The 26,687-nt window shown below is 37.4% G+C and overlaps 4 protein-coding genes across 6 annotated transcripts; 2 read left to right on the top strand and 2 right to left on the bottom strand.

Moving 5' to 3' along the window:
* Positions 1–490: 490 nt before the first annotated feature.
* rad52 (RAD52 homolog, DNA repair protein) lies at positions 491–4,574 on the bottom strand. Its single transcript, XM_039657800.2, has 11 exons — positions 3,718–4,574; positions 3,471–3,572; positions 3,271–3,364; positions 3,076–3,143; positions 2,880–2,998; positions 2,552–2,627; positions 2,173–2,450; positions 1,908–2,092; positions 1,714–1,791; positions 1,005–1,250; positions 491–740 (listed from the first exon to the last, which is right to left on the bottom strand). The coding sequence occupies exons 1-11, from the start codon at positions 3,781–3,783 to the stop codon at positions 670–672; spliced, it is 1,383 nt and encodes a 460-aa protein (XP_039513734.2). The 5' UTR covers positions 3,784–4,574; the 3' UTR covers positions 491–669.
* prr5a (proline rich 5a (renal)) lies at positions 2,341–15,166 on the top strand. 2 transcript variants are annotated; one of them, XM_039657802.2, is made up of 11 exons: positions 2,341–2,481; positions 2,933–3,022; positions 7,082–7,262; positions 9,382–9,492; positions 9,571–9,651; positions 10,885–10,933; positions 11,043–11,100; positions 11,210–11,301; positions 11,378–11,518; positions 11,744–11,882; positions 13,113–15,166. In XM_039657802.2, the coding sequence occupies exons 3-11, from the start codon at positions 7,102–7,104 to the stop codon at positions 13,649–13,651; spliced, it is 1,371 nt and encodes a 456-aa protein (XP_039513736.2). In that variant the 5' UTR covers positions 2,341–2,481; positions 2,933–3,022; positions 7,082–7,101; the 3' UTR covers positions 13,652–15,166. The 2 variants fall into 2 exon arrangements, with proteins under 2 accessions (XP_039513736.2, XP_039513735.2); XM_039657801.2 differs by lacking the exons at positions 2,341–2,481; positions 2,933–3,022 and adding an exon at positions 5,104–5,330.
* Positions 15,167–15,838: 672 nt separating this feature from the next.
* On the top strand, positions 15,839–17,951 carry fbxl14a (F-box and leucine rich repeat protein 14a). Its single transcript, XM_089127813.1, has 2 exons — positions 15,839–16,066; positions 16,210–17,951. The coding sequence occupies exon 2, from the start codon at positions 16,256–16,258 to the stop codon at positions 17,489–17,491; it is 1,236 nt and encodes a 411-aa protein (XP_088983939.1). The 5' UTR covers positions 15,839–16,066; positions 16,210–16,255; the 3' UTR covers positions 17,492–17,951.
* chrm2b (cholinergic receptor, muscarinic 2b) lies at positions 17,927–26,073 on the bottom strand. Of its 2 annotated transcripts, XM_039657797.2 has the most exons (4): positions 25,964–26,073; positions 25,154–25,228; positions 20,661–21,512; positions 17,927–19,479 (listed from the first exon to the last, which is right to left on the bottom strand). In XM_039657797.2, the coding sequence occupies exons 3-4, from the start codon at positions 21,478–21,480 to the stop codon at positions 18,899–18,901; spliced, it is 1,401 nt and encodes a 466-aa protein (XP_039513731.2). In that variant the 5' UTR covers positions 21,481–21,512; positions 25,154–25,228; positions 25,964–26,073; the 3' UTR covers positions 17,927–18,898. The 2 variants fall into 2 exon arrangements, with proteins under 2 accessions (XP_039513731.2, XP_039513732.2); XM_039657798.2 differs by lacking the exons at positions 25,154–25,228; positions 25,964–26,073 and having other exon boundaries at positions 20,661–21,566.
* Between the last annotated feature and the right edge of the window lie 614 nt (positions 26,074–26,687).

Raw genomic sequence — 26,687 nt, 5'->3', positions numbered from 1 at the left:
AAGACTGAAACAGCCTTTAATACAGACTTTGCAGCATTAATTATAGATGAACTGATCTATAAATGAATATGAACAACATTTTGCGAATTACTGACTGTATTTTTTGTGCTGTGTAATTTACACTAGAATCATTGGTCACCTATACCATGTTTGGCCTCTATAAATTGGTGCTTTTTATCTTTCAGTTTCTTCAGAGGAAATTCCCCCTTTCTTAGTGGTTGAGCCAACCTCGAAAGGTGTGACCTTTATCAAGCTTTAAATGGACTGCCCGTAAGCCCTTCCTCCTTTTAGTCCTCTCTTCCTCGGGCCTTCATTGCTGCCCGAAATTAAAAATATCTCTTATTAGTAAACAATTAATGCTGAGTGTTCACGGGACGAACAGGCGGGTTGATTGTAATAATTTTACTAAATTAAATTATTAACTGATCTAAATATTCATAATCAATAATGTTTCATAGTGAATTCGTTGCATAGTAAAATAACCTGGGAATACAGTTTCAATCCTTTCAACAGACTTTTAATCTCCAAAAATCAGATTAAAATTGTCCTGCTTATGTTTGCATTTATTACAAATTAGCTTTATCAGTCAAAAACAGACCACGTATTAAACATTTATTCACAAAAAAACAATCTAGGTAAAAACAAGACTTTCTAAAAGAAAATAAATAGTTAAATACATTGCGTCTCCAGTTTTCGTTTCTTCATCATCTGGCCGTGTCTGTATGGGCTCTGTTGTCCACCTTTATTAACAATTACAACAGGTCCATGGTTAAAAGAAGCTAGAACAGGCAAAGTCAACAAGCACAGGCTGGTTCTAGAATTGTGGGCCACACACTGCCAGCTCTGAAATGTTCCTGGCTATTTATATTAACGGGGACATGTGATGTTTGCATGAGTGAAGAGGCAAAAAACAGAAGTGGGCATGCATATACTTGCCTTCTTATAAAAGTTTGTCATGAATGAGCATGTATTTATTTATTAAGTGAACATAAGTCAGATTGTACCTGCTTCTGCTGTAGTTCTCATCTCAGAGGATCTGAACTGTCCATATCCTCCCTGGCCTCGAGGAACGACGTGACCCTGAGGTTGAGCTGGTGGTCTCAAGTACTGGGCTCTCTGCGGGGTCTTGCTGCGTGTCATCATCTTGTGCTGGCTCGGCGTGGTGGGACGAGGAGGTTCTGTGGATCCTGCTGCAGGATCTTCGAGAAGATCAATGCCATCCAGAGTGAAGTTCCATAATTCTGGGTCATCTGAGAAGTGAGACATTTTTATATATTTTACCTCATAATCTAACAACCTTGTTCCTGTATTAAAACCTAAAACCAAAGTTCTACAATTTACTCCATATTGTGTCATTTTAAACCCCTTAAAATATAGATATACTGGCCACGCTTTGAGTAAAAATAAGAGGACTGGTAGTTTAAGCTTTAAAATGTTTTTTACGTTTTTGTGTGTATTTAATATTACTTCAAAGCAGGATTTTCAAATTGTGTGAAGCCAAGAACCCCCAAATATGAATCACTTGCAAATGACCCCTTCCTAAAATAGTCAGCAAAATATTTTTAATACACATAAAAATAGGTTGTAAGAATAAATCACTCAATTTCGGATCAGTGAAACTGCAATAATGTCAATGTCATCTGAAAATGTTGAAAAATCTTTATTAAATGAAGTTATGTTACCACTGGCACTTTTCTTAAAAATATTCCTTACCAGCCAGATACTCCTCCTGTTTAGTGGTCACCAGGTGTCCGTTTGGTGTACTGTGGTTAACAGGACCTACAGCCCGTCCTAAAACGATAAACCCACTGATGGACAACGCTACACACCTGACACTCCTGCAGGCGAAAGGCTTAAATGATTTATACTCATGGCTAAAACATGAACCCTTAAATTTTCCATCGCACCTTGCTCGGACTGCAGCGATTCCGTGCAAGCGTTTGATGGCTCGGTTCTCTGTTCCTGTAGCAACTTCTTCGCCTCCATTTCCTGTCTAAACTTCAGCTGCAGCTGCTGCTGTCTCAGCTTCCTCTGCTGCTTGGAGTCCAGTGGAGGATCAGACGAGGACAGGTCAGCCATGTCAGCTGCTGACCTAACAACATGAGAGTAGCACATTTATCACAAGCGCAGCTGGCTAGTTTTGTAGTCAAAGTTAGCACCAAATAAATTCACCTTGAGATATTGCTGGGCCTGTTTTCAGAATCCTGGTGAGCTGATGTGTTGCCAGAATGTGCTGTCGTGTTTGTCAATGAAGTCCTGGATCCGGTGGCGCTCTCATGCCCTCCTCGTACAGGGCGACTTCCCATTCGCTCAAAAGGGATGTTGGCTGGTTCTGCCGGTTTGATAAATTCCCTGCTGTTGGCTCGGGCCAGGCTGTCGAACCTGGCCTTCTCCACGGACGGCTCGCCATCACAGCGTTTGGTTTTGTCCGGGTCTAAAGGAGGAGGTGGCTGCGATGACGGGAAATACAATGTATTTCAGGTACATACATAAAAAAAATACATTGAAATGAGTCACAAATTTGACCCAAATTTTTAAGATGACTTCTTACCTGCTTTGGTATTTTATTGATGGCTATGAGATACTCCTTATTCAGAATACAGTTTCCAAGCGCATTTCCAAAACACCTTATTGTAAAATAAAATTACAATTCAATTAAAATTCTGTAAGGTGTGCTGGACAATTAGCCAGTACATTATAATAATAATAAAGCTGGACAGGCTGAACAGCATTTATTTGACATGGAAATGTTTTATATTATAAATGCCTTTACTGTCACTTTTGATAATTTTTTTATATATCCTTGCTGAATAAAAGTACTTTTTTTATTCAAAATATTTAACACAGAATGCCAAAAATGACTTCTCAGAAATAATTACTTGAGTGCTCGTTTCAATCCATCTGTGACGGCTTCTTTTCTTGCTTTTTCCAGTGACAGAGCTTTGGATTTGAGGCCTTCGCTCACGCCATAACCTACATCCTCATGGAACGAGCCATCCTATGGAAAAGACAGAACAGAATGGTACATGTGTGCTCCTCCTCACAATGCTGCGTGTTTCCCGTCAGAGTGCTTACCTTCAATTGGACCTTTACAAAGGCACTGACTCCAACATAAAATTTCCCATTGATAAGGTCTACAAAATCTGTAACATAAAATTGACCACATCCCCTTTCAAAATCAAGTATCAACCGGATTTAAATGCAGCATAAATGGGAATGTTTGAGAATCTTGATGACAAAACATCCCTGCAAATGTGATGGTGTCCTTACCGACATTTTGCTGAGATATTGAGTGTGACCATCCATTATATCCAAACATTTCATTGGCAAGGCTTATAACTTTGTGACCTTCGATATAGCACACCTGCAAAACCAAGGCAAATGTCAAATAATCTGGAAAACGGCTAAATAAATAAACTATATATTAAATATGCAAGGCTAAATATTACAAGAAGCACATTAATTGTGACCTTTTGTCCTCCTCCAGCCTGTCTGGAGCTGATATATTCAGGTCCGAGTTTCTGCCGCAGAGCATTCTGGACTGCCTGGTACTCCTCCGCAGTGTATGCATACTACAACAAACATAAAGTTACAAATGCATATCTAAACTCCGGAAATATAATTATAATACATTATGAAGTGTCCTTTCTGTAATTCTTGTCAACATGACCATTACAAAGTGTTAAAAACTGTCCACTAAAAAACACACACACACACCTGACCAAAACATGTGCTAGTTGTATGAGGTTTCCTCTCCTCTTGCTTCCCACTAGAGTGATCCATGTGTGTTTTCTGATCGCCAAGTCTCAAAATCCGTCAATATTCTCTTTTAAACGATGTTGAATATATATAATGTGAGTGGAGGTCGCTAAACTGTAACAACAGGAAGTCTGACACAACATTACGCGCTAGTGAACGCCCATAGTGAGCTACCATCTATCTACCCCACTTTCTGTCGACGAGGCGACACATTTAACTGGTAAGCGTTCAGTCAATGTTTCTAACTGGAACGTTCTAATGTAAACGCCGAACGGTAGAATTATCTGGTATTGGTTGAGCGTTTGAAAATGCCCGCCGCAGCGCCACAACCACGTTTACGCCGCCCCGCCCACACGCACGTGCGTAATACGTCATAGAGAGTTCGACTTGAAGAAGCGCTGTGCAGGTCGATCGGTACAGTCTATGGTATGACATCATAGCTTTATTATTACAGCTAGTGCTTTATTTACGTAATTATGACATGGTGTGAACAGCGTAACTCCTACATCTCAAAATCCAATCAATAGCCGATGTATACAACCTTGTCCCTTACTTACCAACATTTATTATCATTTTTTTGGGTAATCTGTTACACTCAGATAGCTACATCACAATAGAGAAAAAAAGAAATGTCGCTATACTTCTACTATTTCATCGCATCTTTAAATTCGGTCACCAAAAAGATTTGTACACTTTTCAGTAGCCCTTTCTTCCAGAATAAATTGTCAAATACATTTATTTTTGTGTGCAATGAATATATGAATGATACACAGAATCATTCGCTCAACCTATGAATTAAAAACACTGTACAACTCAAACAATAATAAGTCTTATTGTTTGGGTTTTTTACATTTTTTAAAAACAAATCCTAAAAAATTAAATAAACAAAACATCCAGATGCAATCTATTACGAAGTAGCGTCCCGTTTGGCCTACCATAGCATAAATAGCAGATTTTATTTTCAAAATCAATTTATTAAAATTTTGCTCCGCCCCTTTAAGATAAACCGCTGGTGTGCTAAATTATATCCCTGTCACAGTCAACTCAGCAGGGATTTCCTAAATCTAAAATAGGGATCCGAATAAAGATTGCAGTCTGGTTATATCCCCCACTGACTGATTGCATTGAATATGGATTTTATTAATATGGCTTCCTGCTGAGCTCTTAAAGCGAAACGGGAATCTAATTTCCTTTATTAATGTCTATTAAATGTTAGCATATGAAAATGATACAAATTAAAAAATGATAGGCTGCTTTCCATTCTAACGTCTCGCTTTGTTCAAGTGTATCTCGACCCTTCGCACAATGGCGCGTACGCACGAGCTCGGGCGTGAACGCGCCCAGTCTGGACTGCCGTCTGGTCACAGTCTGCAACTCGGGAAGCGAATAGGAGGGGCGAGTATTGGGGATGCCACGGGAATGATCCATTAACCCCGCATAAACCCACATCCGCATTTATGGATTAGTTTCTCCTGAAGTGTAGAGCGTCATATTTATTGTTTCCGTCCTCACTGAAGTTACTTAAATACCCCTGGCTGCTCTTATTCACTTTGCACGCGGACCACATGACGGTGAGTTGAAACACTGACTGTTACTGCACTACTGTTTGCGTGGAGTGGTTTCTGCTATATTGCGTTTTCTCCTGGATGAATGGTGCATTGTTGCGCTGTTTGTAAATAACAAAAGTGCCATGATCACCATTGGGTACATTGAGTACCCAGTGCGTCAATCCCGCAATGAATAACTTATAGCTTGGCTACGGATGGAATATGTAATCAATAGAAATTGATGCATTGTAACACGGTCAGTTGAGTTGTTTGATTCGTATCGAGTTTTAATAGCGATGTCTGTTAGTCCAGGATGGGAAGCGATGTTCTTCCTCTCAAACAGCCTTCTCGGGATTACCCAGACGTCGATGTTTCACAGTCCCCTTTACCTGTCTGCACTTTAGAAAGGGAAATGGACTCCTCCTGCGATACATCGTGGCTCGTGTCGTGTCCTGGCACGTTCAATGAACAAAGAGAAACTGACATGATGCTTCAGGGAAAGTGAAACATATAGCAAAGTCACATATTTAGGTCGAGGATGTTGAGATGCGTGTGTGTGTTTTTAAGAGCTCATAAAAAGCTCTTACGGCCGCCTGAACAAATGATGACAGCCTGATGCAAGACAAGTCTTTTGTTGTAGTAGCCTATTTTCTTTTGCGATGCTTCTCGAATGGTCCAGTAGGGGGCGCGGGGTGAATTGTGTTGCTGAGGAGGAACACATGGAGAATGACATGAAGAACGTAAACAATCACATCGATCCATATACCTACTTTAAAACCGCCGAACAGAATAAAACTGATATTTCTAAATCTATGGCAGAATAATAGTTTACAAAAAGTAGGGTATTCACTTCAGCTGTCTTATATGAATTAGTTTTAACATGACCTCATAATCTATTCTAGAGTGTTTACCAAATGCTTGCAACTGGGATTTGTGAAATTTAAGGGGCTAGTTAACCGAAAATTTTATTAAAATTTTTTGTTTCAATCTTTATTCATTTATTTCTTCTGCAGAACACAATATATATATATATATATATATATATATATATATATATATATATATATATATATATATAAAGAAAAGAATGTGTAGCTCTATTTTAAGTCTCTATTTTCTTTGCATTATTAAACAGGGCTGTCAAATGATTAATCATGATTAATCGGATCCAAAATAAAAGTTTCTGTTTACATAATATATGTGGGTGCACTGTGTAGAATTATTTTATATATATAACTACACACACATACTTGTATATATTTAAGAGATATTTTCATGTATATACTGTATATAGATTTATATATAATTTATATTATATATAAATATTTTATATATAAATACTATTTTTTTCTTAAATATACATGCATGTGTGTGTATTTATATATATATATATATATATACACACACAAAATAATTATACACAGTGCACCAACATATATTAAATTTCAGTCTGTATTTAACACAAAGCAGTTGTGGCAGAATATAGCGGAATATGGCGCACAAGTTGTATGAACCTCTTTTATACTTTTTTTGCATTCTTTTGAAAGTTTCAGTTAATTATAATTACTTGGAAAAGAGCGACCAGTACACAATATAAATTATTTTGTGTTCTGATGAACGAAATAAATCATACAGGTTTGGGACAACATGAGAGAGCGTAAATCATCAGAGAATTAATTTTTTTGTGTGAACTATCCCTTTAAAGATAGAAGTAGTAGCAAACATTCCAACCCTTTTCTCATTTAATTGATTTCTTTATTCACTTGTGTTTTCAGAAGGACCAGAGATGTTCTGAATGAACGGAGGATCTGGCAGCCTTTCGATAACAATGCTGGAGAACTTGAGCGGAGCCCACATTGATCGACCCGTCCCTAGATCATCCACGTTCAGCTTCTCTGCCCTGTTTGCTCTGCCACACCATCTTCTCATGGATGGGAGCAGTCATCCATTCAGGAGGTACAACTGATGTGAACGGAACTATTAACACACTCACATCCTGCTATACATACTCGTATCCTGTTATTTGTTTATGATTCCTGTGTTTTCCCTTGTTACTTATACCCTAAATGAGCCATATTAAAAAAAAAGAATAATAAATCTCACAATGTGTGACATTCCTCAATTTAATACCTGCTGAGGGACCCATTTTATGTATAATTATTTAGCATCAATATGATGCCACAGGAGACATGACGTAACATAGATTACTCAGTTCCAGGAACCAGACCGATATTAATGTAAATTCAATGAGTGCAGTCAGGACCAATGTCAATAGAGTACAGTCACCACCACAGCATGCTATGAAAAGTCAATAGCTTGTAATTTGGTTCTTATATAAATACATAATAATATACAGTAACCTATATATACAGTATAAATGTATTTTTATATTTGGAAAATATTATTATTTATTTGTTATATTTTTAGACCGTTTTAGTACGTTTATCCGATTTTCACGAAAATTGAACCGGATGATCTTCAGAATTCAATTTGATTCTTCAATCAGTTTTTGAACAACATGCAAACGAATTTGACATTGAGTACTCCAAAATAGACTTGAGACTGTATCTCCGCAACCAAACTTGGTATCTGTAATGGCAACCATGACTTGAGTGCATGTTTTGCCACTGTGCCACCTAGTGGTCAGAAGATATGAAAACTGAATTTTTTTGTATATAACATCTAACCAGTTTGACCAAAAATCACAATACTGGTCTCTTTCAATGTGGGGAGCCATGCTGAATCGGATGAAATTTTGCCATTTGGGCGTCGGCCATTTTGAATTTGTCGTAAAATGCTTTATTTTACGAATGCATTGGCATATCGTTACAAAACTTGGTAGGCTATGTCATGGATATCTATAATAAAGGCTAGATGTCTTACGGCGGAGTCTCTATCATCATAACCGGCGGCCATCTTGTCACAGGCAAGCTTTTTGGCGGGCTCTGTAGTACCTGATGTAAGATGAGTGATCCGCACGAACACAAATACTCTTATCTCGTCGAAATCTTGACGGATTTACAAACGGTTTGGTTTCTTAGAAGCGTTATTAACGTTGCTACTTTTTGATACACTTATTATTCATAAGTGTGCGGTGTCATAACTACATCTCTGACGTTTATAACAAACCAAACCGTTTGAAAATCGGTAGAAAATTTAGCAAGTTATGGTTATTTAAAAAGTACATGCACCATTAAAACACAATGTTACGAGTGAGCGAGCTGCCTGTGACAAGATGGCCGCCAGATTCGAACGTCGACCTCCAGTGGCCAGCAGTGCGGTTGAGACATTTAGCCTTAATTATGTATATTTATGGGCTATGTGTCTTCGGCACAATGCCTTAAACGTATTTAAAAGGTTTCAGGGCAGCGCCACCTTGTGGTCAATAATTATAACAAAATAAAAAATGCTAATAACTTTTGATTAGTTTTGCTCATTTTATTTGATCGATTCTCTGACAACATACATACCAATTTTTCTATTTTTCGAACATTTGTCCAATTTTCCCCAAATTTGGAATATAAAATATATTTTATCACATTATATAATTTATTCTATTATTTATTATTATTATTATATATATTAGTACAGGGATAATATTATAATATTGATGTAATAATGAAAAAATAAATAAATGTATTAAATAAGATATATTAAATATATAGTCTATTTATTATCATTCTCTTGGTACAAATCATAAGCTTCAGTGCTTAGTGAACCTCTATTCAACAAACCTCATGATTTGAGGTATTTTAAAACCTCACACTGCACAGGAGGAACAGGCTGTTACTCCCTTGTACTGGGAGTGTGAAAGAAATGTTTTGTGTTGCATAACTATTAAACAAGATTGGTTTATCCTTGTGTGTGTGTGTGTGTGTGTGTGTGTGTGTGTGTGACAGAGAGAGACTAAGGAAAGGATATTAATGTAATGTTAGGAGGAAGGAAATTGATTTCTCTACAGTAAAGCAGTAGTTTCCTCCCCTTCTACGTCTCTAGCTGCATCTCTCTAGCTCCTCCCCTTCTCTCACTTGTTGTTGTGGTTCTGGACTAACTGTTGTGTGTTTTTAACCATGAGGACTCTGTACCGCTTAAAGTTGGTGAGTTCTCCAAATCTGAGTCAGCTGGGGAAAAATGAGAAGGCTTCATTGGAAGAGAGAGGATCAGGCCCTAATGCCACATGGAACAGGTTAGTTAGTGCGTGTTTTGTGTCCAGCACATGTCCATAAACTGAGATGTAATTTCACGTCTGTGTGATTTATTTCAGCATTCACAACGCAGTTATTGCTGTATTCCAAAAGAAAGGACTGGCAGACAATGAACTCTATACGCTCAATGAAGGCGTGAGGTGAGGCAAAACAACATTTTTATACATTTTTGTGAATTATTTATTTCGCTATAATGGTTACTGTTAGCGGTGTGTGAAATGTAGACTTTAACACACTGTCAGCTGTGATCTGAGGCTTCACATTATCAGCACAGAACAGTTGTGAGAGGACGCAGAGCCTCAGTCCGATATTATGTAACTATTACAAGAATAATTGTGAAGCAAGAACATCCCAAATAAAAAAAACATACCCACATCATAATTCACCCCAAAATCAAGAGTAAAAAATAAGAAATTATTTGACATAAAAGGGGATTTCACACTTTAAATTGTAAACCATAGTCATTCTAAACCACGGAAAAAAGGAATCCATGGTTATTATCATTATAAAGAAGGCTAAGCTTAATTTTTGTAAAAAAAAAAAAAATATATATATATATATATATTTTTTTAATTTTTTGTAAAAAAAAATATTATTTTGCATTGAATTTGTGACACTATTCTATATATCATAAATAAGAACATCCCTCATTCTCATTACTGTAATGCATCTGCATTGTTTTACTATTAGGTTTGTTTATCATTCTCATTATTTTCTATGCACATCTCAGTATAATAATGCACTAATGGAAATCATTTTGTCTGGACACAGTGATTAAAAACAGTTAAAGATCATAATGATAATGGTACTACCTTGTTGTATAAATAATTGTGTAAATAAAGTGTTTTTTTTTTCATTTCTTTAATAAGTATTTTGGGGAAATTGTGATTAAAATAATGCCTATAACAATGAGAAAACAGTACAAAAAACAGGCACTTTTATGCTAAATATATTCTAGGGATGGGCAAGAGTGACCAAATGTTATTTGCCCGTGTATCAGCGCGCTGTTAAGCGAAGTGCATCCAGAGTTTTGTAAAAAAAAAAATATATATATAATAATAATAATGAAAACTAGCATGTTCAAGTTCACATGCGCATTAGTGTCCTTGTGTGCAGATGCAAGTTGTAATGTTTTTTTCCTAGTAATAGATTCATGTTTTCATAACTTTTCATGTCATATTTTTATGACGTGTCCCGGGCTTAAGTGTTTTTGTTTTTTTTTTTCATTACATTTTGGGGTGAAATATTTCAGCATGTTTTTGACAGTCATTTAAATCAAATGCTTTATTTACTTTACATTATATTTAAGAATTTTATATTTTTCTTCTGAAACATTTGTTAACATGTTTATAATATTGTATATTTGTTCTCAGGCAGCTATTGAAAACAGAGCTGGGCTCGTTCTTTACTGAATACCTCCAGGTTAGAAAATGTTATTAAGAATCAGTTTTTCCAGAGATGTGTTTGTTCTAATATACTCTTTTTTTATTTTTTATATAAACTTTTTCCTTCCTTTTCCCCCCATTATCAGAATCAACTTTTAACAAAAGGCATGGTCATTTTACGGGACAAAATAAGGTTTTATGAAGGTATACCCTCCCATTTGAACAACAAAACACATGTACAGAATTGCAACATTACACAGCATTTCACTTTGTACACAAGCAACACAATCTGTTTCTCGTTTTGCTGAAATAGGTCAGAAGTTATTGGACTCTTTGGCTGAGACATGGGACTTTTTCTTTTGCGATGTTCTCAATATGCTTCAAGCCATCTTCCACCCAGTACAGGTACAGTCCAGTCATACTGTCAGACATCAGATACAGCAGCGGTGTGTGAATCTGTGTGCATGATGTTCATGTTCAGGGGAAGGAGCCGTCGGTGCGTCAGCTGGCCCTGCTGCACTTTCGTAACACCATCACCCTTAACGTGAAGCTCGAGGAGGCTCTGTCCAGACCACGAGCCCGTGTTCCTCCCTCCATCGTCCAGATGCTTTTAGTGTTACAGGTACACATGAACTGCAAGCACACCCTTTTCACAATCCTCTTAGATAACCTGAAGGTTCCAGCCATCCCGTCATGAGCTGCACCCAGAAATGATAGCATAGTGACTTCAAGACAGATAATTTGTGATGGCGTAAACAATTGTGTCATGTAAGTGTCTCAACTAGAACGACTGTAAAAGGGATAGTCAAGGTGAAACTCCTAAATATGTCATCTTCACTTCTTACAGGGGGTTCATGAATCCAAAGGTGTGAGTGAAGAATACCTGAAGCTGGAGTCTCTGATTCAGAAGGTGGTGTCTCCGTACCTGAGCACGCAGGGACTGTGTTCACATGAGTGTGGCGCATCTCACTGCTCGTGTGTGATCGGTGAGACACCAGCATTACAGACACAACATTTAGTCTCGTTTCTTTCTCGCTGGATAGTTCACACACAAATGTTATGCTTACCATGTCTGCATTTATTTGCAAGGCTGTGTTTATTATTATTTTTTATCCAAAATACAGTCATTTAAAATAATTTACATTACATACTTATGTTTTAAAATGTCATTTATTTTAATATATTCAGAGATAAAAAAAAGGTTAGGTAAAAAGGTGGATGTTTTAATTTATTACGACTGTAATTTATTAATTTTTTACACTGTGTGAGATTAAGCTCAAAATATTAAGATTGATATAATTTGCTAAATTTAAAATAATATCTGTAATAGATTTACTTTGTATTTGTTTCTTTTTTTCTACACACTGCTAGAATAAACTTCATTGTATAAACCTAAGATAAATATTTTGAATTCAATTTTTTGTAGATCACTTTACACAAAAAATAACAGTGGCTAGGAAAAACTATAAAAAGAATACAGAAATACAAATTATGTCTCAAGTAATAACATATGTCGCAACACTGTAAAAAAATATTTTCACGAATTGTAATCACATCATTTTTTCTTTTGTCAAATCAACTTAGATAATTTATGTAGTTCAGATAACATAATATTTTGAGTTTCTGATCTCCTTCATTGTATTAACTCATTTTTTCCATTTCAATGAACTTAAAAATTTAAGGCAACCAGGTTACTTATTTTTTTTAAGTTTAACCAACAATATTTTTTTACAGTGAAAGAAGGAGAGATAAACACTGAAATGTGTCCAAAAATGTGTTTTTCTATATTTAATTATTACTGTTAAAAATGAGGGCTGTCAGTAGAATAAAATTATTGTGATTAATCTCTTGAATTCCAGCAAAAGCATATTGAAAATGTCAAATCTAATTTGATAAATGTGCTAAAAAATAACTTGCATTCATTTTGCATTTAATAAATAGACGAACTGTCCCAATTATGTTCTCCACCCATAAACATTTGCTCTGATCATATATGAATTCAGCCACTTGAATTTAAAGTATTTGAATTTGAAATCTTTATTTCAAACATGGAAAAGAAAGTATATAAAAACAACAAATGAGCAGCAAACAAAGTTACATGTGCGAAAAGGAGCAGGAAGAAGTAAATCTTATATACTCCCACCCCCGTAATGTGTATCAGAACGGTACTGTAAAAAAGCAGTATATCATAACTAAGATCTTGAAAATCGTTCCAGAGAGGCGTTTGCAGTATTGCTGGTCCAAGTCTGCAGACCTGCCCTCCAGTAACCCAGTAGTGCGCTCCAAGAGTTACAACATCCCCATGCTGACCCCCGTGGCCGAGTACGACTCCGAAGTGAGCTCTGTGGGCAGCGTGGGCATCCGGCGCCACTCCGCATGCGATGTCACTTCCTGCATAGAGCACCAGGGCTATTCGGCCCTGTCTGTGGGAATAGAGACCAGCTCGACCCCCAGACTATCCCTGGATCACGAGCTCACCCTGTCCGGCGTGGTGCGAGGAGCCACGGGACAGCCCTCGCTAATTTCTCCGCCCGTCTTCATCCACACCTCCGCGGGGTGTCTGCACGCACCGGACGCCCAGGTGGCTTCACCCGAGGTGGACAAAGGCCTTCCGTCACCCCCGAGCTGCTCCTCCAGTCCGGAGACCATTGTAATGCAGGGGCTGGACTCACTGGAATCGGATCCTGACGGAGTCTTCATCGACTTTTCCCACTGCCGCTCCGATTCTTTTGGAACAAGCAGGAAAACTAGCTGATGGAATGAATTGCTGTGAAAAATCCATTTCAGATGATTGATCATAAACTACTACTTTTTTTTTCTTTCTGTGAACTTGTGAAGTAGCTCTGTACGTTATGTATTTTTAAAAAGCCGAGGCTGCTTTGCGGAAAAATGGGAGAGGACTTTGTTTAAAGCAATTGTTTTCATAATGTTCTAAACCTGTGAATTTTTCTTCATAGCTTTTCATCGATAATAGACGATTTTAATTCGTATTCATTTTACTGTCTCTCATTTTATGTTTAAAGCTGCAGTCACATTTACTGCTGGTGAATTTTCATGAGGAAAATCCAGTCATTTCAATAGGAATCCATCTTTACATTATTGACAATTGACCTTTTTAGTTCGCAAAATGTGACTGCACCTAAAGTGAGCTTGTGTTATGAGGTGACAGTATCACTAAATGTAGAAATCTCTTCCATTACTGTCACTCTTGATCTCATGCACTATTTATTGTCATAGGGCTTTTAAAAACTACATTTAGTGCTTATAAATCATTGCCAATCTAACCTGCACTCTTAATGGTATAAAATGAAATTTATCTCTCAATTTGTGAGAATAACTATTGCTAATGACAATACAGTGCAGAACATTGTATGTTCTCAAGCTTGTTGATATTTTATGTGATGATTATGAGCTGCCAGAGAGCAAACAGAGTTTGCTAATTGAATGTTAACAAAAACTCCCTTTTAGCTAGTTGATAAAATAGTTCAAATGCAGGAAAAAATGTGTTAGATGAGACTGCATAGAAAATGTATCTTATTGGCTATAAGATGTTATTTAATAAGGTAATTTTATATAACATTTGCTTAAATTAAAAAGGCCATTGACTGATTTCTTTAGAATTAAATAGTTAATTTAAACTGTTAAATAGCCATAGGCATAATTGGATAAATGTATATTCTAGAATAGAATATATGAAACATTGTAAGGTAAAGAGTTGTTATTTTTGTTTCTCTTATTTTTATGTATGGAAGCTTTTTGACTTAGTTTATAAATTGATCAATTTCTCTGTAGTTTTATAGAAAGAAATTGAGCTTAGATTTTTACACAAGGAACATTTTTAGAATTTTGAAAGGTTTACAGTGGTACTTTAATACTTTGCACTGTCATTTCTGAAGTCTGTGCTTTGTTTCATACTGAATTTGTTATCAGCTTTCATGTGTGCTGCTGTGGACAACCTCAACAAGAATGAATTTGTAGTAAGATACTTTTATGCTTCATGTTTATGACTGTTTCAGAGTGTAAGAGGATGGCTCGGTTTTATACGGGTCAGGCTCATATATCTATGTTTGTCTTTCTAGATTTTGTTATAATTTCCTTTAGTCACTCTTTCGATAAAATGAACAGGTTTGCCGAGGAAATATGCGTGAAAACGAGATAACTGGAGCTTGTATTTGTTTACGTCCGGTGACGTTGAGCCGGAAGCAAGGTTTGATTCGTGAATGAATCATTCTTTTGAACCGAATCTTTTGAATAAATAAGTTTAACCCTTTTTTACAGTCTATGATTGAAACGCTTCATAAACCAACAACACGTTTTGCTATTATTTGCTAAATTCGCTGTACCGAGACCCATTGAAATCCCAATTAGCAGAAAACGAAATAGGCATTTTGAGTGAAACGAGGATTTGAATCAAAGTTGCTATATAGTACCTAAATATGAGAAATGAGGACCTAATTTTGTGTTTCATCAACACACAAAACAGAATGTTTAATTTTATCTTCTGTGTCGTAACCTTTTCAACTATGAGACGTAAATTCTTTTGTATAGTTTTTATTAGCTGAATGTCTGGTTTTATCAATAAAAATGATTTCAAAATGTGATTTTTATGTTTTATGAATGTAAAATGTCAGACAATACGTGCATTTTAAAAGGATCGCGTGCGCCTTGACGTAGGCGTCTATCAGTTTTGTGAAGCAGTTCTTTGAAACTGCTCAAAAGAACCGATTCGCCGAAACGAGTCGGACATCCCATCACGAATGGGGGTGTTGTTGTTGTAAATAAACACAATTTGAATTAATTTGGGAAAATGCAATGCCGTATAAGTTTTTAAAGAAAAAAATAATCATTTTTTATATACACTTCGGACATTTTGAACATAAACGTATGGTATTTTTCATACAATAAAAACAATCCGGAGAATATTCACCCTCCCCGTTTTGAAAGGATGAAGACAAAGGCTACCGGAAACCGGACTCCATAGTTTTCGTCAAATGGCTGGTTTGTATTCATGCGAAATCGTTTGTTTTCTCCAACCATAAACGTTTCATTTTTCAAAGTCTTTTCGGTGAGCTTTTTCATGGATTTGAATGTATGTTTACTAAACATGTGTCGCGATCTGGAAACAGCCGTTACTAAGACCTGGCGGTGCAAATACAGCGTCTACTCCGACGTAAGCTGGTTATTCCGAGCGAATGAATCTCACACCAAGTTTTAAATGCAACAAAGCGCGGTCGTTTTTTATTTTTGTTGTACGTTTACTTCGCTCTGACATTTCTCCCGGTGTTTTGTTTTACATGCGGTCCTCGCCGGCAGAATTCCACACTACTAACTTCGCTAAGCTAACGAACTGCTCTTAGAAATGGAGATCCACATCTCGAGCCTTTTCCCGGAGATCTTAGCGATGATTTTCAACTACCTGGACGTTAAAGGCAAAGGCAGAGTCGCGCAAGTGTGCACCGCATGGAGAGACGCCTCGTACCACAAATCAGTCTGGAGGGGAGTAGAAGCCAAACTCCATCTGAGAAGAGCAAACCCATCGCTCTTCCCCAGCCTCCAAACCAGAGGGATCAAAAAAGTCCAGATCCTCAGCCTGAGACGCAGCCTCAGCTATGTCATTCAGGGCATGCCCAACATCGAGAGCCTTAACTTGAGTGGATGCTACAACCTAACAGATAACGGCCTCGGTCATGCTTTCGTGCAGGACATACCCTCATTGAGGATCCTCAACCTCAGCCTTTGCAAACAGATCACTGATTCCAGCTTGGGCAGGATTGCGCAGTATCTGAAGAACTTGGAACTGTTGGATCTCGGTGGGTGCAGTAACATCACCAACACGGGGTTGTTGCTCATCGCGTGGGGCCTTCATAACCTCAAAAGCCTGAACTTGAGAAGCTGCCGGCACGTTTCGGACGTGGGCATCGGGCACCTGGCCGGCATGACGCGCAGCGCCGCGGAGGGATGCTTGAGTTTGGAGCACCTCACCTTGCAGGACTGTCAGAAACTCACCGATCTGTCGCTCAAGCACATTTCCAAGGGGCTCAGTAAGCTGAAAGTCCTGAACTTGAGCTTCTGCGGCGGGATTTCCGACGCCGGCATGATCCACCTGTCACACATGACCCAACTCTGGACTCTTAACTTGCGCTCCTGCGACAACATCAGCGATACAGGCATCATGCATCTCTCCATGGGCGCTTTGAGGCTGTACGGGCTGGACGTGTCGTTTTGCGACAAAGTGGGCGACCAGAGCCTGGCTTACATCGCGCAGGGCCTGTACCAGCTCAAATCCCTGTCGCTTTGCTCGTGCCACATCAGCGACGACGGGATCAACAGGATGGTCCGGCAGATGCACGAACTGAAGACGTTGAACATCGGCCAGTGCGTCCGGATCACGGACAAGGGCCTCGAGCTCATTGCGGATCACCTGACGCAGCTGACCGGGATCGACCTGTACGGCTGCACCAAAATAACCAAAAGGGGACTAGAGAGAATCACGCAGCTGCCCTGCCTTAAGGTGTTGAACTTGGGACTTTGGCAAATGACCGAGGTCAAGGGTTTAGGAGACGCATCTGAGATCCTGCCCTGCTACGCCTCGTAACGTTTACGCTACCTCAGTGTCGCCAGTGATGTCTTGTTTTTCTAGAGACGTGTATTATATTAATAAGACGCACAGTCGCACCATCATGTACTTCGTTACTAAGCCTGTTTGGAAAAGGGCCTTGATGTAGTTCAAATTGAATCAGCAATAAAACACTGAACAGCCTTCCTAATGGTATAGTCTGAAATATGATGGCTCCCTTGAATGCCTTTGTTTTTCTGAGCCTCAAATTGAGGTAAAATGTCTTTTCTCATTTCCACTGACAAACGCATTTTGTCACTGCCTTTAAGTATTTATCCTGAAATACCAGCAATTGGAGAGAGGAAAAAAAAAAGTTTACCACGTGTGTGTGGACAAGGATGGAAAACTTGCTTGTTCGTTTTATGTGATTCCTCCCTGGTAAAATGGAACATATGCAATTTAAACTTTGTTAAAAAAAAAAAAAAGAGGCCAGTTTGCTTGTTAAAGACCTACAAGATGTCTGTTTATTTTCCTATAAATGATTAAAGCTAAAATTGTTTTTAACTAAATTGTTTTCCTGTTATAATTTTTTTACTTCATGTTCTACAATTCTCTTTTTATTTTCCCACCACACAGATTAATAAACATCTAGAAAGTGCTGTAATATTGATGCTTTATGTACATTTAATTGCAAGTAGAAATGCTTACATAATCCCATACTCCAATTTTACAAACCTATATTGCACCAGCTAGAAATCCAAATAGCTATAAAATAGTATTTCTTTAAAAATTGTAATGAAAAATAGCTGTAAAAGACGTTTATTAGTCAAAAGATGTGTGCGTTTTAAAATACAAATGATATATAATGAAACCCCATTATCTGCTTAAATGACAGGAATATTAAATCATATTGATATGTAGAGAACTATAATACATATATATTTATAACATCTATAAATGTCATGCATATTATACAGATATAATGTTACAAATATCTTTACATTTATATTACAAAAGTTGAATTGATTACGCATTTGAATCGGACGCATCAAAAACACTTATAATGCTTAATAATGACAAGAACATTATTAAACAGTTTACTGCTTCTTTTCTGTAGTCCTTATAATAATTTGGCAGCTGAAAAATAACCTTTGAATGTTTCAACAGGTATGAAGCGAGGCTGTGAGGGATAGACTTGCTGTGTTTTTAGTGGCATCCGCTGTAAAAGCCTGTGTAACTCCTAGATCACTTATTTCCCACAGCTCATGCAAGTAGTTTTGTCTACTGAAATTCCTTGGAAAGATGTTTTTGCAGCATTTCATAAGAAGAACAATCCAAAAACATTAAATAGCAGTAAAACCCACAGAAGAGATGTATGTCTATCCCTCAGCCTCAATCAAAGATGGCACTGTAGTGAATAAGGGGATATTCTCTGTGCCCACTGTCTTATTGTTTTCTGCTGGCATGAATATTCCTGTACTTGCATGTCAGCAGATGTTTGAAGGTGTTCTTGAAGGTGACATTGCACAGGGCATAGCAAGCGGGGTTAACCGTACTGTTTATGTAGCAGAGCCAGTAGCCAAAGGTCCACATTGTGCTTGGAATACAGGCCGAGCAAAAAGTGTTGATGAGTACCATGACATTGTAGGGGGTCCATGTGGCTGCAAACGCCAATAGAATGGCCATAATGGTCCTTGTTACCTTCTTCTCCCGCGAGGATAAACCCTTCCTCTTCTGAGACCGTGGCATGAGAATCTTCTGCGACACCAGACTCAGCCTTTCCTTCCCGTTGGTCATGTCCTGACCTCCTTTGTTGTTTTGTTTATAGGTGTTTTGCGGGTCCTTTTGGGGTGTTGTTCTGAAGCAGGTAAATCTGACCCAACTACCTGTGGCCAGCGGAGCTGGTTGGGTCTGACGGCTTCTGATGTCACCGTTAGTGCTTATCGATACGGCCTCCTCGTCCCTCTGGTGTGAAGAAGCGACCACACTTCCAGATATAGAGTCATTCTCACTCTCTCGCTCTTCTCCTGCGGGTGAGTACAATATATTTTCAGTCAGATCTTAGATGATGCCAAGATTTAACTATATTTGGTTCAGATAAATGGAGGGAAAAACATATTTGTGCTTGACTGTATAATATGGTCTGCTGCCAAGCTCCAAAAAAGACCCTAAAAGTAGTTAATATGTCTGTTTTTCTCACACAAAGTATATCTGCTTACAATATAAGTGCACTTATATATGAGTGAACCAATTTTTTTTTTAGATTAGATAATTAGTTAATGTTTTATGTTTATATTGATTATTTCCAACACATTTACTAATATTACAGTCAGATATCATAAGATATTAGAGATTACTCAATCCAATAAAATTAGAAAGAAATACACACATATACGTATATATTTCATCAAGGATCGGTAATAAAAATAATTCATCATTATTTCTATTTAATAAACTTTCTATTCATCAAAGGGTCCTGAAAAAAATTTAAGTATCAAAACTTTTCAACATTAAGATAGTAAGAAATGTTTCTTGAGAAGCAAATCATCATAGAATACAATTGAAGGATCATGTGACACTGAAGGCTGGAGTAATGATGAAAATGCAGCTTTAAAATCAGGAATAAATTACTTTTTAAATATATAAAATATTAAAATAGAAATAGTTCTTTTCATTTGTAATAATATTTAACAAAATTAACATTTTTACAATATTTTTGATTAAATAAATACAACCTCGGTGAGCATAAAAAAAAAGTTTCCAATTTTGAAAGGTACTGTAATTTTTTTTCTGTAGGTATATATCTAAAACACTTTCACAATAAACTCGATTTAATGTTATTTATAATCTGTTCATCATATAATTTTACTAAGCCATATGGATTAGCTTTATGATATGATATACTGTATTTTTTTATATATTTATGAGGAACAGAAATCTCTCAGATTTCATTAAAATATCTTCATATGTGTTGCAAAGATGAATGAAAGTCTTACGGGTTTGGAATGACATTGTGAATGAACCCTTTAACAATAACAACACTTGATTAAAAAGTTTGGAAACTCCTCGTATAAACTATTTTTATTCTTCTCTTTTTTTTGGAGCACGACAGCCCCCGTTCTCAATAACATTGTATAAAGAGCAGTGTGAACATTCTCCAAAAAATCTTCCATTGTGTTTAACGGAAGAAGAAAAAAGTCATACAAACCTGTAGTGGCATCTGAAGCACTCTGCCTGCGTGGAATCATTTCCTCTCCTCCTTGGATTGACTTCCTCTCCTTATTGTTAGTTGTTGGTCCAGCCTGGCCTCCATCATTACTGACTCTAGAAATTCCCCGATTGTCTCCGCTTCGGACACGACTGCGGCTGGCTTTGGAGATCTGCCAGTACAGTACGGTCATAGTGACGACCGGCATGTAGAAGGCAGCGATGGCGGTGCCGAAGGTGACCGTAGCGTTGGAGAAAAACTGGATGTAGCACTCGCCTTCAGGAACCGTCCGGCTGCCCGTGATGAACTGCCAGAACAGGATGGCTGGAGCCCAGAGAATGAACGACAGGATCCAAGCTGCTGCGATCATCATGCCTGCCATCTTGTGGGTCCTTTTGACCGGGTAGCTGAGAGGTTTGGTGACGCAGAAATATCGGTCAAAGCTGATGATGAGGAGGTTCATAACAGAGGCGTTGCTCACCACGTAGTCCAGAGCCAACCAGAGGTCACAGACCAAAGCTCCTAAAGGCCAGTGGCCAGTCACAATGTACACGGTGTAGAGGTTCATGGAGAAAACACCAATGAACAGGTCGGCACATGCTAGACTGAACAGGAAATAGTTGTTGACGGTCTGGAGGTTCCTGTTGACCTTGATGGAGAGCATGACCAGCACATTGCCAATGATTGTGATCAGGCTTAAAGTGCTCAGTCCGAGAATGACGAGAACAAGCTTGACTTGTGTGAATGAACGGTTTAGGGGAAAGTTAGTCGTGTTAGCAAAGCCAGGGCTTGGAGAAAGGGTTTGGTTGGAAGTCTCCATCTTTCCTTGTCACAGGGCATGCACATCAGAACCTAAGGGTTGGGAAAAAAGGGTAAAATTACCTATATTTACTGTTGTGCTTTCACATTTCGGTCAGTTCGAAATACCAGATGATGGCCCAAAAGTCTAGACCAAGTACATAGCATTGGGATAAAATGCCACTCAATACCCTGGCAACATTTAACACAGTTACTTTTGGAGTCATAAATAAGTATTTGAGTTTGGTTTCCAGCTTTTCTAATTGCTATATTGTTTTTTGTTTTATTATTTTTTTCATTTCATTAATTTTGTTTTCATTAACATTGGTCCAAATACTTTTTTCTATACATCTTTTATTAAAAATACAATAAATTGTTAAAAGGTTAGTTCACCTAAAAATGAAAACGATCCCATAATTTTCTCACCGCCAAGCTATTCTATGTGTACATGACTTTCTTCTTTCAGCCGAACACAGTCAGAATTATATATAAAAAAAATATCCTGGCTCTTCCAAGCTTTATAATGGGAGTGAATAGAGATTTTAAAGCACAAAAAAGCACATCCATCCATCATAAAAATAATCCACATGGCTCCAGGGGTTAATAAAGGCCTTCTGAAGAGAAGCCATTGGGTTTTTGTAAGAATATGTTCATATTTATGGACAGAGAGTCCTCTGACCTCTGGCCATGTGGATTACTTTTATGATGGATGGATGCACTTTTTTGGCTTCAAAATCTCAGTTACTATTCACCCCTCCCATTATAAAGCTTGGAAAAGCCAGGGCATTTTTTTAATATAACTCAGATTTTGTTTGTTTGAGATAAGAAAGTTATGATGAACACCTATGGCTTGAGGGTGAGAAAATGGGGTATTTTTCATCTTTGAGTGATGCTTTCTTTAAAATGCAACATAAGTCCTGTGCTAAAGACAACTCCTATGGTTCACTATATCACATATGGAGAGAGAACTAGTGTGTATCTTTGTGGATGGAGTATGTTTGCCAAACATCATTCTCAAAAGTCAAAACAGAGAGCTCATCTGTATTGTTTATGCTGCCAGATTTCCATTAAGGCAAAAGGAGAACAGCATCACATTGATGGGCTTGATAATACAGAAGGGAAAACATGACTAACTGTGATTTTATCTTAGATATTTTAATGTTGGATGGAAGGAAGGACTCTGATAGCACATGTCTTATTTACTGTCGCCAGGAAGGCCTCTGAAGGGCAATAATCTTTAGCAGAACAACATGTACTGTACTTCACGCTTCAGTATGGAACAGGATCAAAAACTGCATTTTAAACAACTAGATTTGACATTTTTTGTAGAAAATGGTGCTGTGTTATTAAAACATAGGTGTGTGGTTGCTTAAGAGGGTTGCTAATGCATTCTGTGTGGTCTTACCATGCTATTATGTGGTTGCTGGGTGTTTTGGTGTGTTTTTGGGAGGACTGGGGAAAAAAATTCTTTCAGCTTTCAAATTCTGTCAATTTTATTCCATATGACAAAACGGCCAAATACTATGCACATGGCACCCGTTATCGTTAATATAACACGCGCTGTGATGGGTAGGTTTAGGTGTGGGGTAGGGTAGAGCAGTCTCATATTACGCTAAAGGATTTATGACGCCTTTCGCGTGTTATATTAACGATAAAGGGTGCCATGTGTGTAGTATTTCGCCGTTTTGTCATATAGCGCCATATATTACGCTAAAGGATGAGAATGGGCTGAAATAGCCTACCGTTTTGGCGCTCTTTAATGTGACGCGACCGACGTGACAGATAGCTGTTGCTGCCTCAGATCAAGTGAGAACATAACGATCGTCTCTTCCTCTTTACTAGTTACAGCACGAAATAAACATGAATAAAATGTCTAAAGGTATGTTAAAAGATACAGTACAACATACAGAAATGTATCATGTCAATAAAAGTTTTAAAAATATGTCACATAATGTTACATTTATCTCAGAAAAGTCATTCAATGTCCATAAACTCATTATTCAGTTAGAAAATATATACTGTCTTCAATATTTAAAGTGTATGAATAAATCCTTCATGTTTTTATGGCAGCCAAGTACAGTATAAGCATAATTATGTCATTAAAAATTCTCATTATTAAAACTTATTTGTAAGCTGTATGCAAGATTGTGGCCAAAACTGGTACTGCAATCACTTTCAAATTTGGGTGTATCTCAGATTCATATCGAGGCAACGTTAGACGTTTTTTAAAATCTGATTCCGACACGTTTGTATTCTGCAGCTGTGGTAACTAGAGAAGAGCTGGCAACCCGAATGCCGCAACCACTTTGTGATTTGTCGATCGGTGGAGGGAGACGCAAAACAAAACACAACATGACAACATCTGCAACTTTTTAAATGACAATATCCTGACTGGACTACTGTTGTCAGTTATATAAGTATTTGAAATGAACATGATTTCTTAATGTCTAGTGACATATCAAGGAAAATGTGATTAATTGAAATAAATTTCTTGCATCCAGCTTTAACCTTTAATATTATAGCCTAGTGAATTACCAACTGGGATTCCTTGTATAGTGTACACCATTGAGAGAAATTTGTTCCTTGAAGAAAATTTGCTATGTACCTGATAGGCCCCAATTAATCGATATCGAATTGAATTGCAAAATCGTTGAACCAAATCGTTACATGCGGTTGCCAGGGTGTAACTATGTGGTTTCTAAGGTGTTCTGGGTGTTTTTTTTAGCATGTTATAAATAATACAGTTGCAGGGTTTTCTTATTAGTTGCAAGGGCTTTGCTGTGGTGGTCTCTATTGGGTTTCGAGCATGTGACTGTGTTACTGAAATGCCACTACGAGGTTTCTCAGATGTTGATTTTTAGTGATTTTTAGCATTGCTACCATGGTATTCTGTGTTGCCTGGGTGTTCTGAATAGTTGTTAGGGTCGTCATTTGGGTCAATAGTGTGTTACTGTGCAGTTGCTTGAGCATTGCTGGGTGCTTGCTAGTGTGTTTTGGGTGGTTAGTCTGTTACTCTGCAGTTTCTTGGCTGTTCTGGATGGTTGCTAGGTAGTTGCTAAGGTGTTCTGATTGGTTGTTATTGTGTTGCTATGAAGTCTGCATGCCTTACCAATTGCTGCTAATTAAGTAACTCTTTGTGAGGTCATCTTGGGCGGAGCTATGTAATTTAATATAATGCAAACAGATGATATATGTTGTTCATATGTGAGCTACTGGGCAAATATGTACTCTGTTAATAAAGTTTGAATAGATTTTAAATGACTGAGTGAGGTTTTGGTTTTACTACTGTGCTTAAAAGTTAATGGCCTTCAGTCGGTTATCCTGTTTATTAAAAGTATATATTGTGGGGTTAGGGTTAGTCTGGTCATCATCACTCACAGGATGAAGAGTAAGGGTGAAGATTTGTGGTGGTCTGTGCTGCATAATCTCTTTGAAGGACAAATTACATTATGACCTAATTTAATATGAATAATGTGAATGGATCAACATATTTACGATTCGAAGCACTTGGTATTTGTCTGCTGTTTTAAGTGAGACTAATACTGATGTGCTGTCACGTTTGCTCACTTCTCACTGTGACATGATGTTGCTGACCAAAAAAAAAAGAGGAAACCATCAAGATGGAAGGTATAAAACACAAATATATAATCTTTATTTATCTTAAGATCGTACTGACTTCAGTAAGCCATTCTCACCTTCTAACTTGTGCCACGAGTTCTTGTTGGAAAGCCAGGGTCATACAGGACAGCCATGTGGGAAATATCTCAGCGCTGTGACAAAGAACAGCAATCTTAGCACCGGTGATAAAATTTGTACCTCAGATTGGTTAGTGTGTGTAAGTTTATGTGTTTTGCTTTACATAAATTCTTTACATATTTAGTTGTCACACTTGTAACTCCAGTGAATTTTACTCAGGGTGGGTTTGTTTTAAAAAGCCCGTTTACGGTGCTTTAAAGTATTGGCTACAAAAATGCAAATATTTCCACCATTATTGCCTAGGCAAAAACTACAGTTCATTTAACACACAGTGACATTTTGTGACATTCCCCAATAGCAAATTTATAAAGGGGTAAGTTGTCACATTGGTTGTCACACAGTAAAAGAATTATGAAATTTCTGCATTTTCATTGTTATTCTCCCCTGAATAAATTATCTCCCCCAGTCTCTCCCATAAATTAATCTCCCCCAGTTAATTTAACCCATATTGACCTTTTGTGCCTTAATAGCATATTAAAGTGTATACATAATATATAGGGTCACGACACGTTGTTTCAATAAAACTTGTCACTGAACATCCTATTAAAGACTTTTACTTAATTTTGAACAGTAAAACAATTATGAAATACAAAAAAAATATATATAAAAGGAAGCACAAATCCAACATATATTTATAAATTGTGTAAATATAGTTGAAAGCACATGACAACGTGTGCCCTTTGAGAACAAATGCACTACTTAAACATAGCCAGCCTGTGTACGTTATAAACAAATTAAATACCTAATACCTTATTTCTGCTCTCAGATGTACCAATCATCCAGTCGTAACTCATATGAGAGCAGATGATTGTCAGCAGCATCCGTCTTCAGTGAGGATCAGAGTGAGCTGTGCGTCTGTTGTTCTCTGTGCCAGTCACTGAAACGAGGGTGGGCTCTAAACACACCTAGATGAGAAGACAGAGAACTGCAAGGAACATGGTAGAGCTTAAACATGAACTGAAAAAAATGTTTCATGTTTTAGGGAACAGCTATTCTATTCTAGCAAATGTGTACATCTATCTGTCTAAAATTAAAAATTAAAAAATGCTCTATTGCCAAATGGTCAAATACAAACAAACGCAAGCTCTTAAAGTGTTAATCAAAGACACAAAAAGACAGAAAATTACTCTGCTCTTGACTGAATAACTTTTGTGACTTTAATTCTAAGCATTAATCGGTATTTCATTTTTATAATTAAGACTATCCAGTGTTATTTTACATTTGATTACTTTCATTTGAGTAGTATTTCATACCTAGGACCCACCTGAAAAACTTAAAGCCATTGATTTGTCTCTTTATTAGGTGTTCAAGCACGAAGTGCTGAAAACCTATTGTAATTGTACTGATTTTTATTATTATTATTATTATTATTATTATTCCGCCGTAAAACGCATCGTGCAGCCCAAACCGTAAGAGCTGGATCTTTGAAACTTTGACAGCTGGTAGTACAAAAATCGAGGAGAGGTTATCAAA

This window comes from Pimephales promelas, chromosome 25 (assembly GCF_988280905.1).
Source record: "Pimephales promelas chromosome 25, fPimPro1.hap1.1, whole genome shotgun sequence".
NCBI classification, from domain to species: Eukaryota; Metazoa; Chordata; class Actinopteri; order Cypriniformes; family Leuciscidae; genus Pimephales; species Pimephales promelas.
The sequence above is the reverse complement of the archived record's forward strand: the minus strand, read 5'-3'. Positions and strand labels throughout refer to the sequence as shown.

Excerpts from the sequence above, each read along its gene's own strand:
- rad52 (XM_039657800.2), bottom strand. The coding sequence starts at position 3,783 with ATGGATCACTCTAGTGGGAAGCAAGAGGAGAGGAAACCTCATACAACT. Across the intron at positions 2,093-2,172 it reads AGGCCCAGCAATATCTCAAG|GTCAGCAGCTGACATGGCTG; the intron begins GTGAATTTATTT and ends TCATGTTGTTAG. Across the intron at positions 1,792-1,907 it reads ATCGCTGCAGTCCGAGCAAG|GACGGGCTGTAGGTCCTGTT; the intron begins GTGCGATGGAAA and ends TTATCGTTTTAG.
- prr5a (XM_039657802.2), top strand. The coding sequence starts at position 7,102 with ATGAACGGAGGATCTGGCAGCCTTTCGATAACAATGCTGGAGAACTTG. Across the intron at positions 10,934-11,042 it reads TCTTTACTGAATACCTCCAG|AATCAACTTTTAACAAAAGG; the intron begins GTTAGAAAATGT and ends CCCCATTATCAG. Across the intron at positions 11,302-11,377 it reads CCATCTTCCACCCAGTACAG|GGGAAGGAGCCGTCGGTGCG; the intron begins GTACAGTCCAGT and ends GTTCATGTTCAG.
- fbxl14a (XM_089127813.1), top strand. The coding sequence starts at position 16,256 with ATGGAGATCCACATCTCGAGCCTTTTCCCGGAGATCTTAGCGATGATT.
- chrm2b (XM_039657797.2), bottom strand. The coding sequence starts at position 21,480 with ATGGAGACTTCCAACCAAACCCTTTCTCCAAGCCCTGGCTTTGCTAAC. Across the intron at positions 19,480-20,660 it reads TGCTTCAGATGCCACTACAG|GAGAAGAGCGAGAGAGTGAG; the intron begins GTTTGTATGACT and ends ACTCACCCGCAG.